At 43.1% G+C, this 18,372-nt stretch overlaps 1 protein-coding gene across 6 annotated transcripts in view; it reads right to left on the reverse strand.

Annotated features, from left to right (window-relative positions):
- Positions 1-3,202: 3,202 nt before the first annotated feature.
- LOC121569466 (protein quaking) overlaps positions 3,203-18,372 on the reverse strand; it is an 82,561-nt gene continuing 67,391 nt past the window's right edge. The window contains exons 5-8 of one of the 6 annotated variants that reach the window (XM_041880482.2): positions 13,155-13,242; positions 11,616-11,879; positions 9,028-9,102; positions 3,203-4,179 (exon numbers count right to left, since the gene is read on the reverse strand). In XM_041880482.2, coding sequence (XP_041736416.2) covers positions 4,163-4,179; positions 9,028-9,102; positions 11,616-11,879; positions 13,155-13,242 — 444 coding nt within the window. In that variant the 3' untranslated portion in view covers positions 3,203-4,162. Of the gene's footprint in view, positions 4,180-7,049; positions 10,812-10,909; positions 11,904-13,154; positions 13,243-18,372 lie in introns of those variants that run through there. The other 5 variants (XM_041880464.2, XM_041880491.2, XM_041880456.2 and 2 more) reach the window with 5 other exon arrangements.

The raw sequence follows: 18,372 nt of genomic DNA on the forward strand, positions 1-18,372 counted from the left end.
TTCTCAATGGGACTAAGGTCTGGGGAGTTTCCTGGCCATGGACCCAAAATTTCAATGTTTTGTTCCCCGAGCCGCTTAGTTATCACTTTTGCCTTATGGCAAGGTGCTCCATCATGCTGGAAAAGGCATTGGTCGTCACCAAACTGTTCTTGGATGGTTGGGAGAAGTTGCTCTCGGACGATGTGTTGGTACCATTCTTTATTCATGGCTGTGTACTTAGGCAAAATTGTGAGTGAGCCCACTCCCTTGGCTGAGAAGCAACCCCACACATGAATGGTCTCAGGATGCTTTACTGTTGGCATGACACAGGACTGATGGCAGCGCTCACCTTGTCTTCTACGGACAAGCTTTTTTCCGGATGCCCCAAACAATCGGAAAGGGGATTCATCAGAGAAAATGACTTTACCCCAGTCCTCAGCAGTCCAATCCCTGTACCTTTTTCAGAATATCAGTCTGTCCCTGATGTTTTTCCTGGAGAGAAGTGGCTTCCTCGCTGCCCTTCTTGACACCAGGCCATCCTCCAAAAGTCTTCGCCTCACTGTGCGTGCAGATGCACTCACACCTGCCTGCTGCCATTCCTGAGCAAGCTCTGCACTGGTGGTGCCCCTATCCCGCAGCTGAATCAACTTTAGGACACGGTCCTGGCGCTTGCTGGACTTTCTTGGGCACCCTGACGCCTTCTTCACAACAATTGAACCTCTCTCCTTGAAGTTCTTGATGATCCGATAAATGGTTGATTTAGGTGCAATCTTACTAGCAGCAATATCCTTGCCTGTGAAGCCCTTTTTAGGCAAAGCAATGATGACGGCACGTGTTTCCTTGCAGGTAACCATGGTTAACAGAGGAAGAACAATGATTTCAAGCACCACCCTCCTTTTAAAGCTTCCAGTCTGTTATTCTAACTCAATCAGCATGACAGAGTGATCTCTAGCCTTGTCCTCGTCAACACTTTCACCTGTGTTAACAAGAGAATCACTGACATGATGTCAGCTGGTCCTTTTGTGGCAGGGCTGAAATGCAGTGGAAATGTTTTTTGGGAATGAAGTTCATTTTCATGGCAAAGAGGGACTTTGCAATTAATTGCAATTCATCTGATCACTCTTCATAACATTCTGGAGTATATGAAAATTGCCATCATAAAAACTGAGGCAGCAGACTTTGTGAAAATTAATATTTGTGTCATTCTCAAAACTTTTGACCATGACTGTATTTATAAAGAACCACAGACCCTCCACTCAAGGAGAGGTAAAGACATGCTCAACTATCTGGAGAATGTCAAGATGTTATTGTGTGAAAAACCTTGGGACTGTCCTGGCATGAGTAGCTACTACTACTGGATATAATAATTGGGCAACTCTGAGCTGAGGCCTTCCTCAACAGACAAAGACAACCGGTCTCAGAGGCTTCATGGTGAAATATCATAAGAAGGCCAATCAGACATGTTTCAGCTCTGTTTTATCATATAATCATTCAAACACTATTTGTCCCTTTAGGACATTGATAGGACTATGTACCAGAGGGTCTTAGTGCTGTAGACACTGACTCTGATTGGTATACTAAGGGCCGGCTCTAGCCTTTTGAGGGCCCTAAGCGAGATTTGGTTGCGGGGCCCCCCACCATGCGGGCAAATTGTTTTAGTGCCCCCCCCCCCTCTTGATGGGGAGAGAAGAATGTACGTTCTAAAGTTAATTTCCTGCAATTCTACACATTTTGCTAAGGTGCGTAGAGAAAATGTTGCAGTTTTAAAGCAAGTTTTCTGCAGTTCTACACATTTTATCATGGGGCGGAGATCATTTTCTTTCAATTTCATTACACATTTCATGCAATTTTACTCATTATGCCATGGTGTGGAGAGAAATGCCATGGTGTGGAGAGAAACGTTTGCAGTTTTAAAGCTAATTTCCTGCAATTCTACATATTTTGCCCATATTAACCCAATGAGTCCCACCGCGACGCTGGCGCGATTTGGACTTCTTATGTTGCTTATGCCTGGAGCCGGCCCTGGGTATACTACTGATATACTACTGATATTACTACTCTATGGAGCACAGGAGGCTGCTGAGGGGAGAACAGCTCATGATAATGGCTGGAATGGAGTAAATGGAATGGTATCAAACACATGGAAACCACAGGAGGTTGGTGGCACCTTCATTGGGGAGAATGGGCTTGTGGTAATGACTGGAGCAGAATATGTGGAAAAAAATAAAATACATCAAACACATGGTGTCACATGCCATTCCATTTGCTCCATTCCGGCCATTATTATGAGCCGTTCTCCTCTCAGCAGCCTCCTGTGATGGAAACCATGTGTTTGATGTGTTTGATACCATTCCATTTATTCCATTCCAGTCATTACTATGAGCCTGTCCACCCCAATTAAGTTGCCACCGGTCTTCTGTGCTATGGAGCCACCAAAAAGGACTCTTGTGTATGTACCTAGAATCACACTTAGATGATGGTGGAAGGGGACCTACTGTGTTTGACTAGTGTAACAACAAGGCTGAGGTGACTGACTCCGTCTTAGGGCATCTCAGTGACTGACAGACTGCGTGTACTGACCTGGCATGCAGCTTAAAGGCTGATGACACATTCAGATATCAGAAACCATGAGTAAAATAAGGCACTTTGTCGTTTTTTACACTTCAGTTAATTCCTCAACCCCGAATTAAAATGAAAGGTTGTTTCACTCTCCATCCACAGAAAGAAAACAGGATTGTTTTCATGACATAAAGGGTTTCATTACTAATTTCTCTTTACAATAGTTGAAGGTATAAAATACTATGTTTTTGAAAAATATATTTTTTTCTTTGCCATGAGCACCCATGTATAATAAAAGTGTCTGTTTTCTTTATATTGGTGCTCTTCCCCATTTTTACACATGTACCTACAATTTCAATACATTTGTACAGCAGATAGGCAAGCATGGCTTTTACATCCTCAAAGAAACCGTTAACTGCAAGATATTTCTTTATGGCAGAAAAACAACAACGACAATGCCAGGTAACGGGACAGGTACTTTACCTGCTATACGCTTGAAACTCTCTGTTTGACCCCAGGGCCTAAATTAAATCAGATGAAGCATTAACCAGCGATAGCCGACACCCGCATAGCTGATGTTTTGGCGGTGTCGAAGGTGTAACTGCGTTGGAGCTGTCAAATCGGTGGGCAGCTGCTCTTGATCATTGTCACGAAGCCACACCCATCCCACTCGCGTTAGAAGTTCAGAACGAGAAAGTGTAGGCTATATAGAAATAATGACTCTCAAATAGAAAATCATTAAATGAAATCATGAGGATTTCTATCAGCCTAATCTAGGTGTAGATTACAGCTCATATTCCAGTGTTTTGAATTTGTAATCAAGGCTGCATGGAATTTCCGCTTTAGGTATAATGCCAGGAGCCACTTGTGGATTTGACAGCTCTAACTCAGTTCCACCTCTAACACCGCCAAAACAACCGCTATGCGGATGTCGGCTAAAGCAGATCTGATTGAATAGAGCCCTTAGTCTCTCTTCAAGTCCTGCTTAAATGAACCCTCCTCAGTTTCCATTTCATAAAAGACCCAGGACTGGATAGAATCAGTGAAGGGAGAGGGATCATCAATTGGCAGGGATAGATGGGTGGACAGAGAGATAGAGAGAGAGAGAGAGAGAGAGAGAGAGAGAGAGAGAGAGAAGTGCATGCACTTGGCAGGCCTTACCACGCTGCTATACATTCAGTCAGCTCCGTTACCATGACAGTGGAAAGGTCACCTGGGCGACGTGGCAGGACCAGGGAGTACGGTGGATTTGGGCGGTGGAGGTTTGCATCCTTGATCTTCAGGAGGCGACCAACGGGGCGTTACCAGGGTGTTTTAGAGTGTGGTGTGTTTGGAGGTTGCTTGGCGGGGACTCGTTCAGGGAGGATAAGAGGGGGCATATCAGACCTTATTGCTTAACAATGATTCAGTGCAGGTCTAGAGCCAGTATCTGTCACCCTAATAAGCAGACTGGGCAGGAAGGAGGGGGCTGCCAAGCCATTGTAGTGTGTCCATTAGTCAGGTGATGAGAAGCTGTGCCTTGACTGTAACAAGCCAAGGCTGCTTTTTTTCCTTCTACCAAAGAACTGATCTGCGGGCAATGGCCAGGTTGGTTGAAGAGTTCAGAAGGTCAGAAGGTCAGGGGTTAGTTGCCAGTGGCGGCTGGGGGGGTTAAGAAACAAACAAACAGAAAAGAGAGACAAATGATAAAGGAGAGAAACAAAAAGGAAAGGAAAGAGAAAAGATAGAGAGGAGATTAGTCTCAGCTAGCGACAGCAGGATGACAACATCAGAGCTATACCCTGCATCCATTCAATCCACCATATGATTTCTCCATAACTGTGACCAACCAATCGACACGTGTCACAATGTGTTTCCATATCTTTCACAACACCTTTGCTTTGATCAAAACCAGAGCGCTGGACGCAAAACGTTGTGCAAGAAATGAAAACAATGCATTCTTCTGTTTGTATAGATAAAGGACAATTCATATGGTGGGTTGATTGAATCCAAGAGTTCAGGAAGAACTATTAATCTATATCAATACAATGTCGTAAAATCATGAAAGCATGATTTTACATAATATGAAAGACAGCCCTGTCCCCTCAGCTCACATGTTAAAAAGGAGGAAATAAAAAAAAAAACATCAAGGAAAATAAAAAAAGACAATTACAGTATCTCCAATGGTTAGTAGCAGTCAAGTAAATGGACAGTAAATCTAGGCAGAGGGAAAGATCAAAATGAAATGGAGGAAGGAATAGTCGTGGACAACAGTCAGTACAGTTATTGTTACCTGACTGCTAATAAGTATTAGAGCACTTCAGAGGTTCAAGAGTCAAGCAGCTAGTAGTGGTGGAAGTGAATATTAATAAGTCTCATTGTTATAGAATGAATTAATTTAGAGTGGATACAGTGAGAAATTCAAGAAGACCACATCGTTGTGGAAAAAATAATTTTGGCCCAAAACAGTGTTTGTCATTTTTTTACTCAATATATTTTTTTTATTGCCTTATGTTTTCTATTTACAACAAACATGAAAATATTTGCCTTAATCATACAAAGCAACACTACATGGTATTTTGTAGAATAGCATACTAGTCATGAAAGTTTAAACTGTGAGCATGCTAAAGCTGTCACTTCAGCCAGTGCCCTCAGCTTAGGAGACAATATACAATTCACAGGACACATAATATAAAATGCACTTGCATATAAACACTGAAAAGGTCCTGTCTTTTGTATAAAGCCCTAAAATATATTCAAAAATATAGGACATTTTCTAAAGTGGTGCTATAAAGCCGCTATGATGCATATTTGTCTTTCCTACAAATAGCCCTATAGAATAATTCTTGCTATTTCTGACATTTCATATACATTCCTGCTTTATATTTTATATATATATATATTTATATATATATTTCAAGAAGCCACAAGTAAATACTATTTTCTTTGCAACAACAACATTTTTAAAGAAGCTTACAGTAAAACATAAAAAAATGCCTCAAGTGGAATTTCTCTCGTAAATGCATTCATACTCTGGCAATTTCTCAACAAAAGTGGACCCTAGAATTCTCTGTCCACTCTACAGTGGTCCATTTAAGACTTCTGCAGCTTAGATCATACATTTCATTTCATCGTCTGAGGTTCTGCATTTCTGACTGGAGCAGAGGAGATGAAGAATGCTTTTTAATTTTTAAAATCGTTCAGTGCAAAATAAGATTTGTGCCGTAGTCTCTCTTTTCAAATGAAGCAAAATTCAACAGATGTAAAGAAAAAAAAAAGGCTTCTTTACCAGATTGATAAAATATTGTAAATCTTACTGTATTAAGAGCTTGAGAACTGTATCGTTGAGAGCTGTTGTAAAATGCTTTCTAATGCACTGTAAAGTGTCCAGAGGAAAATCAAAATAGGATATACTGTATACAGTACCTTCAGAACGTATTCAAACACTTTTACTTTTCCCATATTTTGTTGTGTTATAAAGTGGGATTAAAATTGATTTAATTGTATTTTTTTGGTCAATGATCTACACAAAATACTCATGTAAAAGTGGAAGATTCTTTGTATTATTAATGTAAAATAAAATACTAATATATCTTGATTAGATAAGTATTCAACCCCCCGAGTCAATACATGTTAGAATCACCTTTGGCAGCGATTACAGCTATGAGTCTTTCTGGGTAAGAGCTTTTTCTCTAAGAGCTTTGCACACCTGGATTGTACAATATTTTCCCATTATTCTTTAAAAAATGTGTCAAGCTCTGTCAAGATACAACCAGAGCATTTTGCCAGCAGCATCCCACCCTGCATCCCACTGCTGGCTTGCCTCAGAAGCTAAAGCAGGATTGGTCCTGGTCAGTCCTTGGATGGGACACCAGATGCTACTGGAAGTGGTGTTGGACTTTGTCCTCTCGTCCCCCCCAAAAAATATCCCAATACCCCAGGGCAGTGATTGGGGACATTGCCCTGTGTAGGGTACCGTCTTTCGGATGGGACGTTAAACGGGTATCCTGACTCTCTGTGGTTACTAAAGATCCCATGGCACTTATCGTAAGACTAGCAGTGTTAACCCCGGTGTCCTGGCTAAATTCCCAATCTGGTCCTCATACCATCATGGTCACCTAATCATCCCCAGCTTCCAATTGGCTCATTCATCCCCCCTCCTCTCACCTGTAACTATTCCCCAGGTTGTTGCTGTAAATGAGAAAGTGTTCTCAGTCAACTTACCAGGTTAAATAAATAAATAAAAAGATGGTTGTTGATCATTGCTAGACTGCCATTTTCAAGTCTTGCCATAGATTTTCAAGCCGATTTAAGTCAAAACATTAACTAGGCCACTCAGGAACATTCAATGTCATCTTGGTAAGCAACTCCACATTTTTACTAGGCTTGCCATAACAAAAGGGTTGAATACTTATTGACTCAAGACTTCAGCTTTTCATTTTTAATTAATTTGTAAACATTTCTAAAAAATAATTCCACTTTGACATTATGGGGTGTTCTGTCTAGATCAGTGAAACAACATCTCAATTGAATCCATTTTAAATTCAGGCTGTAGCACAACAAAATGTGGAAAAAGTAAAGGGGTGTCAATACTTTCTGATGGCACTGTAAATCTCTAGACCCCAATTGACGTACTTATTTGATAGTGTATTTACTATTTTGAGACTGTTCAACATCTTTGCCAATATGAGCTGATAAAAAGGCCCACATTTCAGACGCCATCTTACACCTGCTTCCTCCCTGCCGCCACCAGAGACAGCCTGCCGCTTACACACAGGTTTGACCGGTTGGCCTGCACTCAATCCACCTGCCTCATGGTTCAACCCCCAAACCGCATTGATACACAAATGTCAATCATATTACATTGTATTACCGGAATGTTTGGATAAAGTGTTGACCAAACTTTTATTGGTGTAAAACTGTTAATCAGAGTGTGGGAGCCAAACCTATTAGATAGAGGTAGATTGAATACAAGCCTTTGTGCAATTTCATCTGATGTTGGTTTCTCATTAATTTTGTCAGTGTTACCTATTCGTTACCAGTATTATCATTCATTATCATTATGGATTAAGGTTTAACCTTTTAGTAATAAAACCCTTTGTATAATATGCACTTCTTAAGTAACTCCATATTACAGTTATTTTTATATTAACTTATTTGTTTTAGGGCAGATTTGGGCTATCAAGTTTTCAGAGGCAATTCACAGTCTGAACTACAGTGCCGAAACCTGAATATCCTTAGACCCATTAATGTTAATTATATATGTTCATTGTTCCACATCATCTAGCAGCAAAAAATATGATTCATGAATTGGAGTTATTTAACTTTCTTTTAAACAATTTCACTGGATTTTCCACTTCAATCTATGTACTAAAATAGGCTTATTTATCCAAAATGTCTGCATGCAGTTTTCAATAATTTGCATCACATTTTCTAGCACATTGGAAACATTCACTTGATTGGGTACAAGTAATTATCTGTAGTGAAATAATGATACAAGGCACACTTGGTGTATTAAGCACTGGGGTCTAAGGATAAAACAGAGAAAAGGCACTGATAGAGAACAGATCCTGCAAATTCCTTGTTGCTTGTGTCATTTCACAAATGGTTTCTTCTCTAATTACTACCTCAATTATTCTCAATATTCAGTGGGAGTATTACAAGTTCTGTATGGACTTAAAAAAGAGGGCATGAAATGTGTAGACAGTTGTGTTTGTTTACCTATCTGCAGAATAAACTATTTCCAGTCTATAGCCTACCATGTGTCCATCTCTCTTTACTCATAACTTCGTTGTTGAGACTTTTGACACCAAATAATTGTTTTAATTTTGTATAAACAAATAATGTAGTAAAAATGGGAAGATACTGCAGTCCAATTAGACAGTGAAAAAAACAAATATGACATGACAGGTGTACACCCACTTCTGTGTTGTCCTTGACAATACAATGGGTCAGATTCTCAAAAAATAAATTTCCGCAAACAAATAAATACAAATTGACATAATTGATCAATTCTAATGTTACATTATCCACTTAAGGAGCTGAAGACTTAAGTGTATTGAAATACAATTGCAACCTTCTCGTTAAAAGGGGGAAACTAAAACAGGTAATTTTATCTTCTTTTTTTTGAAGGGGTATGGTCCATTATTTGTCATCGACATCATGTCAGATTCATAAAGTCATCGAAATAGTGGAGTAGAGTAGTTTTTTAAACGTAGGTGTGTGTGTTTGTGTCTCTACCTAGATAGCAAAAGCATCATTAGGCTACTGTGTTGTGGTCACTAGTGCTCAGAATCACCTTGTACAGCCCTCCACGTATGCACTCTGAGAACAAATGTATTCAAAATAAATGTCATCAGAGGCCAAGACTAGGAAGGGTGTGCAGTATGTTGCATCACATCACAAACCGAGATGACTAGCTGAACAATTTGCACATGTTACAAAACAGATCAGGACCAACAGTGAGCAGGCATTGGCAATAAAACACAAATGCATAAGAGCTAAACTAACCTCTGTCTGCGGTCACTATCCTTTGGTAAGGATGGACCCGCAGTTTGTGCCTTCGAACCTTAGCAGTCACTGCACCTGCTCGGATTGCAACAACATGACCAAAACAAGGATTAGGTCATTTCATCCTTCACCGTTTCCATCAAGTCAATTCATCATATCATCAGAGTTTATATGACCAAACACGTAACAAAATTATGAAAAATGTTAAGACACAAATTATACTCATATATTTCATTGTAACAACGAGAAATCTTGGACCTAGTAGCATTCGTGACTATGGAGTAACCTTGACTGTAAGGATCCATTGTTTTCTTGAGTCCTTGTTACAGATTCACAGAAATTAGGCATTTATGCATACACACACACGCACACAGAGGGGAGCTTTACTAGTCACATAATCTCAGGTTGAGCATCAGGAAGTGCATCTCTTCAGTTATTCATTTTAAATATAATACTGATCACTCACTCTCTGGTTAAAGCCCAGAGATGAAAGCTTTTAGGCACATTTGCAGTAGTAAAAAAATGAACATCTCTTATTAAAAAATTAAACAAAGAATATGTAGAAAAAAAGGCTATGAATTAAGTGATTAGTAAAGCCAGACAGTATTGTATAAATTTTCAAACCCTGACATAGCAGTCAGTGATACAGTCGCATAGATCTGCGAAAATATACATGTATGGCTGTATGCGTACAGGATGCACATTCACACATAATGCATGGTGTTAAGGGCTGTGCCTCCTTGGGGTAAACATCAGTAGTGAGGGAGCCTGTCTGTCTGTCTGTCTGTCTGACGGCTATAGGCCTGGCTCATGGTTCATTATACTCAAAGGCAGCTGTGAAACAAAAGTGCATGTGTGTTAACACTCGATCGGATGAGGGACTCAGTAAGGATCCATGAAACTCTTTTAGCCTTTCGTGGGGAAAGCCACACCTATAGAATAAAGGAAGGGAATGGGGAATTAGTGCCAGGAGTGTCTGTCCTTTGAGAAGCAACACACACCAGGCCCTATTCCCAAAGCCATTTTAGGACACTCCGTTTGAGTCGATGCAAAAACGTGTTACACAAAAGGGCTATGTTGTTCACTCACTGACTGTCGATTGGAGTGGCTACACTTGAGCTGAAAGTCTCATTCTGTGAATATTTTTTCATAAGAATGAAGTTAAGACTGTCAGTGTCGGGACAGAACGTCCTAAAATCCCTTTGTGAATAAAGCCTGTCAAGCCTAAATGCTTTAACTGCAGGTGCCCCATCGCCAACACACCCCATCACCCCCTTGGCTCTGCAACACCTCTCTCTCGACCCCCACTGACCCCTCACCGTCCTCATGTTACCCCTCAGGATGCGCCCAAGCCACACCCAGAGAGAGGGTGGCGCCCCCAAGGGGGGTCTGCAGCAATGTGGGGCTCAGTGCTTGTTCTCCCTCATCATCATACACAAATACATCATCATGATCATCAGGACAGGAAATCCAAAAGGGTTGATCAGTAACACACACGTCACTTTGAACAGACATTAAAAGAGGAAGGGCTGAGGCTTCCCCATGTGGCTTGTGGTTGCTCAGGGAGGGCCAATCCTCAACCAGTCCAACGTGTGGTGGCGGGGAGGGAGGAGGGGGATGAGGAGGTGGGTGTGTGTTGTTTGAGGGGATGGAGGGAAAGAGGAAGGGAAGGGGTGTTCTTTAAAAGGGAGACCGGTAGGAGGGCTCTCCTCGCTGCACAGTGATGGGAAAGTGACAGGTCTGAAACCCCAGGTAGAGGGGCAGCTCTTCGGCCTTTGAGGACGCTGTATAGGTTACACAAGAGAGAGAGACAGGGTGAAATCTTCACTGGGCTCCGCCGCTCCTCGACCCCCCTCACAGTAACCCCCCTCCGAATCCCCTCTCCCTTCACCCAGACACACAGTTGGAGGCTTGGTCCACTGCATTAGACGGAACTACTGGTACTACTGGTGTCAGCTACTGGCTGACAGGGCACACCCTGGCTGTCTAGAATGTGCTCAACACAATTGGACAAGCTGCTGTTGACATTTTGGTGCATTGGTAACAGTTCAGATTTACAATGTGCCTTTGGGTACAGTCTGTCTTAATGGAGTCACGTTGTGTTTGTAATATGATATTTTCTAAAGTGGCTTTTCCAAAGCCATAGGGCTATGTGTGTATGCAGGGACTGGGAGAGAGGAGGGTAAGGACCCTTTTCCAAATGAAACCGCTCCTTCTTATAATTCACAGAGCCAGTAGAGCATTTAACTGCCAGTTCATTTATGCACACATTTCTTAAATAGCTTTTTAGATGAGAGAAGTGTCTCATGATAGTGAAAAGAAAGATGCAGTAAAGAGCTGAAATGTTTTTTTTTTTCTGTTGCTGACCCTTCTCTTTGAGAGTTATCTCCTGGGAGGCTGGGGTGGGCGAGGGCGAGAGAAGGAGGAGTGTGGTGTTATTCTGAGGGGGGTCAAAAGTGGGAATGGGGGGCGGGGCCTTATTTAGGAGGAGTGGCGCAGGATCAGCGTGGGGGCGGGGTTCCACTGGCCATGGGGGTGGTGGTGTTGGTGGGGGGCTGCGGGGCAATCGCAGGGGCACGCATGCTTACCTAACACCCCGCTGGAGTCGATGGGGTACTCCAGGATGGAGGTGGCAGGGGCCAGCGTGTAGGGGTAATCGTAGGGCGATGCGTATATGAGGCCCGACTCGGGACCCTGGGTCATGACGCCCGGGTGGGGCGAGCCGTTGGGCATGCAGGTCTGGATCTGTCGGATCAGGGGCATTAGGGTGGGGCCGGCCGGGGTGGGCGTGCGCAGGGCGTTCTGGGGCATGGGGGCGGGGCCGGTGATGATGCGGGGCGCCTGGGCGTTCGCTGCAAGAGAGAAGGCAAGGGCAGCTGGAGTGAGCGGAAAACACGGGAGGAGGAGGAGAAGGGAGGGGTGTGGAGAGACCAGAGGGGAGGAGAGGGGAGGGGTGTGGAGAGACCAGAGGGGAGGAGAGGGGAGGGGGTGTGGAGAGACCAGAGGGGAGGAGAGGGGAGGGGGTGTGGAGAGACCAGAGGGGAGGAGAGAGGAGGGGTGTGGAGAGACCAGAGGGGAGGAGAGAGAGGAGGGGTGTGGAGAGACCAGGGGGGAGGAGAGAGGAGGGGGTGTGGAGAGACCAGAGGGGAGGAGAGAGGAGGGGGTGTGGAGAGACCAGAGGGGAGGAGAGAGGAGGGGTGTGGAGAGACCAGAGGGGAGGAGAGAGGAGGGGGTGTGGAGAGACCAGAGGGGAGGAGAGGGGAGGGGGTGTGGAGAGACCAGAGGGGAGGAGAGAGGAGGGGTGTGGAGAGACCAGAGGGGAGGAGAGAGGAGGGGTGTGGAGAGACCAGAGGGGAGGAGAGAGGAGGGGTGTGGAGAGACCAGAGGGGAGGAGAGGGGAGGGGTGTGGAGAGACCAGAGGGGAGGAGAGAGGAGGGGTGTGGAGAGACCAGAGGGGAGGAGAGAGGAGGGGTGTGGAGAGACCAGAGGGGAGGAGAGGTGGAAGAAAAAGGATACAAAACACAAGTTAGCATCTATCACACATATCATAGGACACACTCAAAGCATATCAGATAAGTCAAGAATAGGAGAACCAGCTACATAAGCAAACTGTTCGACACACTGGCCTTAGCTTCCACTACACAGCATTTAGCATTATGTAAGAGAGGTCTTCAAGGCTTGCCTCCATTCATCTCTAGCACTGAGTTCAATTCTGGCACAACAGTGCTGGCTGGGATCTGTTTAGGACAAACACCATGTGATTTGAATGAGGCACGCATCTCCCTCAGCGACACAAAATGGACGCCCAGTCAGAGCCAGACCTCTCTTCCTCCTTCAAAGAACTTGACTCGATTGAATGCCACACAATAGGACAGCAGGGAATCTAAAGTAACTAAAGCAACAAAAAAATACACTGAGGTGAATACTGAATGTGGCAAGCCAAAAGCACACTTCAATTCAGCCACTGTGCATGGCATCACACAACACTCCTCGCTTGTTGTGAGAGAAAAGGAGCAGTTTGAATTACACCCAACTGCTCCCGGACACACAAAGGGCTGTTCTACTGTGTCAGTTAGCGCCTGGCCCCCCTAGGAAGAGGGAGAAGGGTGTGGTGATGTCATCCTTACGTGACTTGATGTTGGCGTCTCGGTAGGTGCCGTTGAGGATGGCCAACTCCATTAGCTGCATCTTCTTCAGGCTGTCCTCTCCCTCTGCCTGGAACAGTCACAAATAGAGCATAATATGTTGAATGGCGACTCACGTCTGTACACATACAGTACACTTGGATCACAGTCACACTGTATAATTGTCTCACATCAGTACACAGTCACTCAGCTCTCTCACACACACACACACCACACGCACACACACACACACACGCACACACACACACACGCACACACACACACACACAGAGAATCCAAATCTACAAAGAAACCAATGGCATCCGATCCTCCCAGACATTGCCAGACACCGAAAGACACATACACAAACTTTCCTACCAACTATCAGCAATTACTAAGCTCCCAAAATGATTCAATTGTTTCATTTGTGTTCATTTATGTGCGTACTGAAGCGATTGGTTGAAAGTTTGAAAAGATCCAGCAGCAGCCCAGATCTAGATTCAGCAGCAGTAGGGTATCTAATCTGCCACAGCATCTTTGATATTTACATCAGCCCTAATCGGCTCATCTTCCAGCGTAACGAATGGGAGGAGAAACACTTTGTTCATCAGTCGAACTTTTTCACATCACTGGGATGATTAATCTCCACGCCTAGAGCGAAAATAACGTCAGAAAATATAACGCAATCAGACATCCCTTTATCAGAACTTTGATTTGGGGAAATGCAGTAAAGATGAGAAAAGGCATTGACCTGACATGCTACATTCTCAAGCCCCATACTGTGTGTGTGTGTGTGTGTGTGTGTGTGTGTGTGTGTGTTTAGCGTTTATACAATCACAGTAAATTTACTTTCAGAAAACACTCTGAGCCAAGTCTCCAATAGCCTCGGGAGCCAAAAACAAAACGCTCAAAGGGCTCCTGTATCTAAACATCAATACTTTTAATAAGTGAAGTCTGCAGTGATTAATAGTCTATGAAGAAAAGGCAATGCAGGAATAAATCCCTCTGACTCTGTATTTAATCAACAGAGTGTACTGTAGTTCCAAAGGAGGCTGGTGGGAGGAGCTATACGAGGACGGGCTCATTGTAATAGCTGGAAAGAATCAATTGAACGGTGTCAAACACATCAAACATGGAAACCACGTTTGACTCCTACAATGAGCCCGTCCTCCTACAGCTCCTCCCACCAGCCTCCTTTGTCTAGTTCTGTTCGATTCTCTTTGAGCAGCAGCGTAGCATCAATACAATGTGTGTGTGTGTGTGTGCTTTTGGGAGTGTTTAAGGACGATACAGTGTCATCCTCTGCACACGCCTCTCCTATTATATCCCTAAACACGTTAGGGAGGGGTGGAGGTTTCTCGATCTTGGACAATGGACACCAATGGATGACTATTGGTATGATTGGTTTCTAGTCTGCCTTCAGCTTGTAGTGGCTGGCCTGGGCCAGTGAGTGGTGCTGTGTTGTCACTCATATCAGTGAGTCCAGTTGGGCTCTCTAACCTACACCTACACTGTTACAGTCTGTATACTGCTGTTATGTGGTTCTGGTTAGGGATACACGTGTGAGAGTCTGTTGACCATGACTGCTTGGCTCTCTACTTTAGCTGTCAGTGTCAATGGCAGTAGTCCATGAGTCATGTTCTCACATTAACCTCTGTATGTCTCTTCCTAAATCTCCCAGCTAGCCACATCACAGGAGGTTGGTGGCACCTTCATTGGGGAGAATGGGCTCGTGGTAATGACTGGAGCGGAATCAGTGGAATGGTATCAAATACATCAAACACATGGTTTCCAGGTGTTTGATGCCATTCCATTTGCTCCGTTCCGGCCATTATTATAAGCCATTCTCCTCTCAGCAGCCTCCACTGAGCCACATGTAGCACAAGGTGAAGGTACCAACAGAGTCAGGTGGAATAGTTATAAGGTTGATTCTATTTCTCTCGCAACCTTATTCTGGAATACATTAAGACTCCTACCACTTCCTTTAGTTTTCTTACTGTTCTGTCCCTCTGCTCTCTCTCTTCTCTATCTCTCTCCTTGCACTCCCTCTCTGCCTCCCTCTGCTGTGACAGTGTTGCCGTGGGCCTTTCCTGCTCCCACAGCTAAACCCTGCCAAGCACAGGCACAAAAGGGCCTCTCTCTGTCTCTCTCTGCACAACTCACACAGTAGCACAGCTCAGTAGCCGGCCACAGACACTGGAGCGGGTGTTTTTCAGTGTGTGTGTGTGTTTGTGTCTTTAAAAAAAATTGTGTGAGCAAGTGTGAGTACGCATTTGTGTTTCTATGGGCTCTATTTCCGTCTGGCGCTAAGGAGGCGCAAGTGTCAAACACACGTTAGTTTGGAATTTCATAATTGTAAAAGCTGGTGCACTGGCTTACGTCAGGTTCTGCAATTTACTGTCTAACATCAGCTTGCTTGCGCTGAGGTGGGAGAGGTGGCAATATTTTAGGTGGGTCCTTAAAAACAAGCCAAAAGTGACAATTTCATGCAGCGCTAATGGGAAGTTTTAAGACCCACCAAAAGCAGGTCTTATCAGTAACGCAGTTGGTAATGGAGTGGATTTTGAGAGCGGAAGCGCAACTTACCCAGCCATGACGCATAGTGCCCATGGAAGGAGAGATGTGCCTTTTGTGCCAGTGAATCTCGAATTTAGAAACATAAAAAAAGCGATTGAATTCCACCCATTACATTTCATTTTATTCAAACAGAAGCATAGCCTACCCTCCTCTTAATATTACTATTTAAATACTGGCCATGCATTAGCCAAGTAGCCTATGAATAAAGGGGTTTGAAATGGTCTACTGAGAGGACCTTGAAATATTGGAGGTTTTTGCCTTCATGCCTTTCCATGATTCACAACTCACATACCTGCATACTTCATTTCTCTTGTTCAAGTAGGCTATCTATCCTCATTTTCAAAGAGCGCCCCTTGTCCGATTACTAAAGACGCGCTCCTCCAAACTATTCAGTCCTCTAATAATTCCATATCAACTGCAATTTTTTGGGAGAATGTGCCTCGCACATAGGTAACGCTACAATTGACAGGAGCATAGGATTTTGTATAGACATGCAAATGTTATGCGTAAAGACATTTAGGCCTACGTGTGCACACAGTGCCATTGAACGAGAAATGCGATTTATGATATCATGCTTCCTACCTGATCCTATTTAGAAATATTGTTGTTGGTTTAAAAAAACAGATTGCTTGTTTTGATTAAAAACCAAGCATAGCCTCCCCTCCCCTCAATGTGTTTTTTGTCCTGCCCAATGCATTTGTCAAACAGTGTTTGGCTCGTGAGACTGCTTTGAAATAAATATGAATCACCAAAGCTTTATTAAAAGATCAAGTTTGGGAGCAGCAAAACAGTGAGCCGACTTCCCCTTTTTATCCTTATTCTAGCCAGCTCCCGTTATTATTTGGGATATGTGCAAAAGCCTCCATAATCTACCTTAATATTATATGCCTACGGGGAGAAATTATGGTGCCTGTAACTGTATTAAGACATAGCCTACTTAAAACAAGTTGTTTAGTTTTGATTAGAATTTTATTAGAATTATTCATTCTCTTTTTTAAGTCTTATCAATAGTGAATGTAATCTTGTTTATTGACAATATTTTGCATGTCCATGGCTCAGACATGGCAGACATAACGCAATTTACAGTAGGCCTAGCCCCTATATCAATGTGAATGCTATGTTTAACAATATATTTCCATATTGAAGCCATGCAATTAGGCTTCTTACAATGTTGACTGCAAACATGTTCAACATATTTAGCAAAGATGGGCTAGGCCCATTATTTTGTTTCTGTAGGCTATTTAACAAACTAGGCTATAACAGACTAACATTCAAATTGGAGTTGATGACAATGCAATACATACAATGACGTAAATAAACAACTTAAGCAACCACAAATGTAGCAATGGAGCATATTCTGATTGGCCAGTGAGGGGTCAAGCCTTGACACACCTACAACTTGTTTATTAATCAAAACCCAGCCCTTTTGCGCCACCACCAGCCACTCTGTCCAGTGTCTGTGTTCTTTTGCCCATCTTATCTTTTCTTTTTATTGGCCAGTCTGAGATATGGCTTTTTCTGCCTAGAAGGTCAGCATCCCGGAGTCGCCTCTTCACTGTTGACGTTGAGACTGGTGTTTTGCGGGTACTATTTAATGAAGCTGCCAGTTGAGGACCTGTGAGGCATCTTTTCTCAAACTAGACACTATTCTGGTTAGAGCCAGTTTGCGCTGTTCTGTGAAGGGAGTAGTACACAGCGTTGTACGAGATCTTCAGTTTCTTGGCAATTTCTTGCATGGAATAGCCTTCATTTCTCAGAACAAGAATAGACTGACGAGTTTCAGAAGAAAGTTCTTTGTTTCTGGCCATTTTGAGCCTGTAATCGATCCCACAATTGCTGATGATCCAGATACTCAACTAGTCTCAAGAAGGACAGTTTTATTGCTTCTTTAATCAGCACAACAGTTTTAAGCTGTGATAACATAATTGCAAAAGGGTTTTCTAATGATCAATTAGCCTTTTAAAATGATCAACTTGGATTAGTAAACACAACGTGTCATTGGAACACAGGACTGATGGTTGCTGATAATGGGACTCTGTACACCTATGTAAATATTGCAATAACAAACAGCCGTTTCCAGCTACAATAGCCATTTACAACATTAACAATGTCTACACTGTATTTCTGATCAATTTGATGTTATTTTAATGGACAAAAATATTGCTTTTATTTCAAAAACAAGGACATTTCTAAGTGACCCCAAACTTTTGAATGGTAGTGTATGTGTGTGTATGTGTGTGTATGTGTGTGTATGTGTGTGTATGCGTGTTTTTGTGTGTGTTTATATGTTTTTACAGTTTACACTTGCTCAGTTTCTGGCAGCAAACATCAATAAGGTCGATTTCAGTCAAATCCAGACGATAAACCCTTTTCATCTGGTTCTTGGTTTTGCATTATTCCTTCCTATCTGTCCCTATCGGCACCTGCAGTGAGCTTACAGTTTGGAGTGCTATGTATTATAGAATTTGACGGGAGGGTAAAACCCATGACTTCAGCGCCAGTTAATCCATGACCATGCTAACATGCCTAGCCATGCAACAGTTAACTCTTAACCCCTTTCAACAGATCCCTCATGTCTTTGTTCAAAATATTTTTCCTCTTTAGTTAGACTGATTTATGCTAAATGCAGATGCCATTTCCATTA

The sequence above is a fragment of the Coregonus clupeaformis genome, chromosome 1 (assembly GCF_020615455.1).
Source record: "Coregonus clupeaformis isolate EN_2021a chromosome 1, ASM2061545v1, whole genome shotgun sequence".
Lineage (NCBI taxonomy): Eukaryota > Metazoa > Chordata > Actinopteri > Salmoniformes > Salmonidae > Coregonus > Coregonus clupeaformis.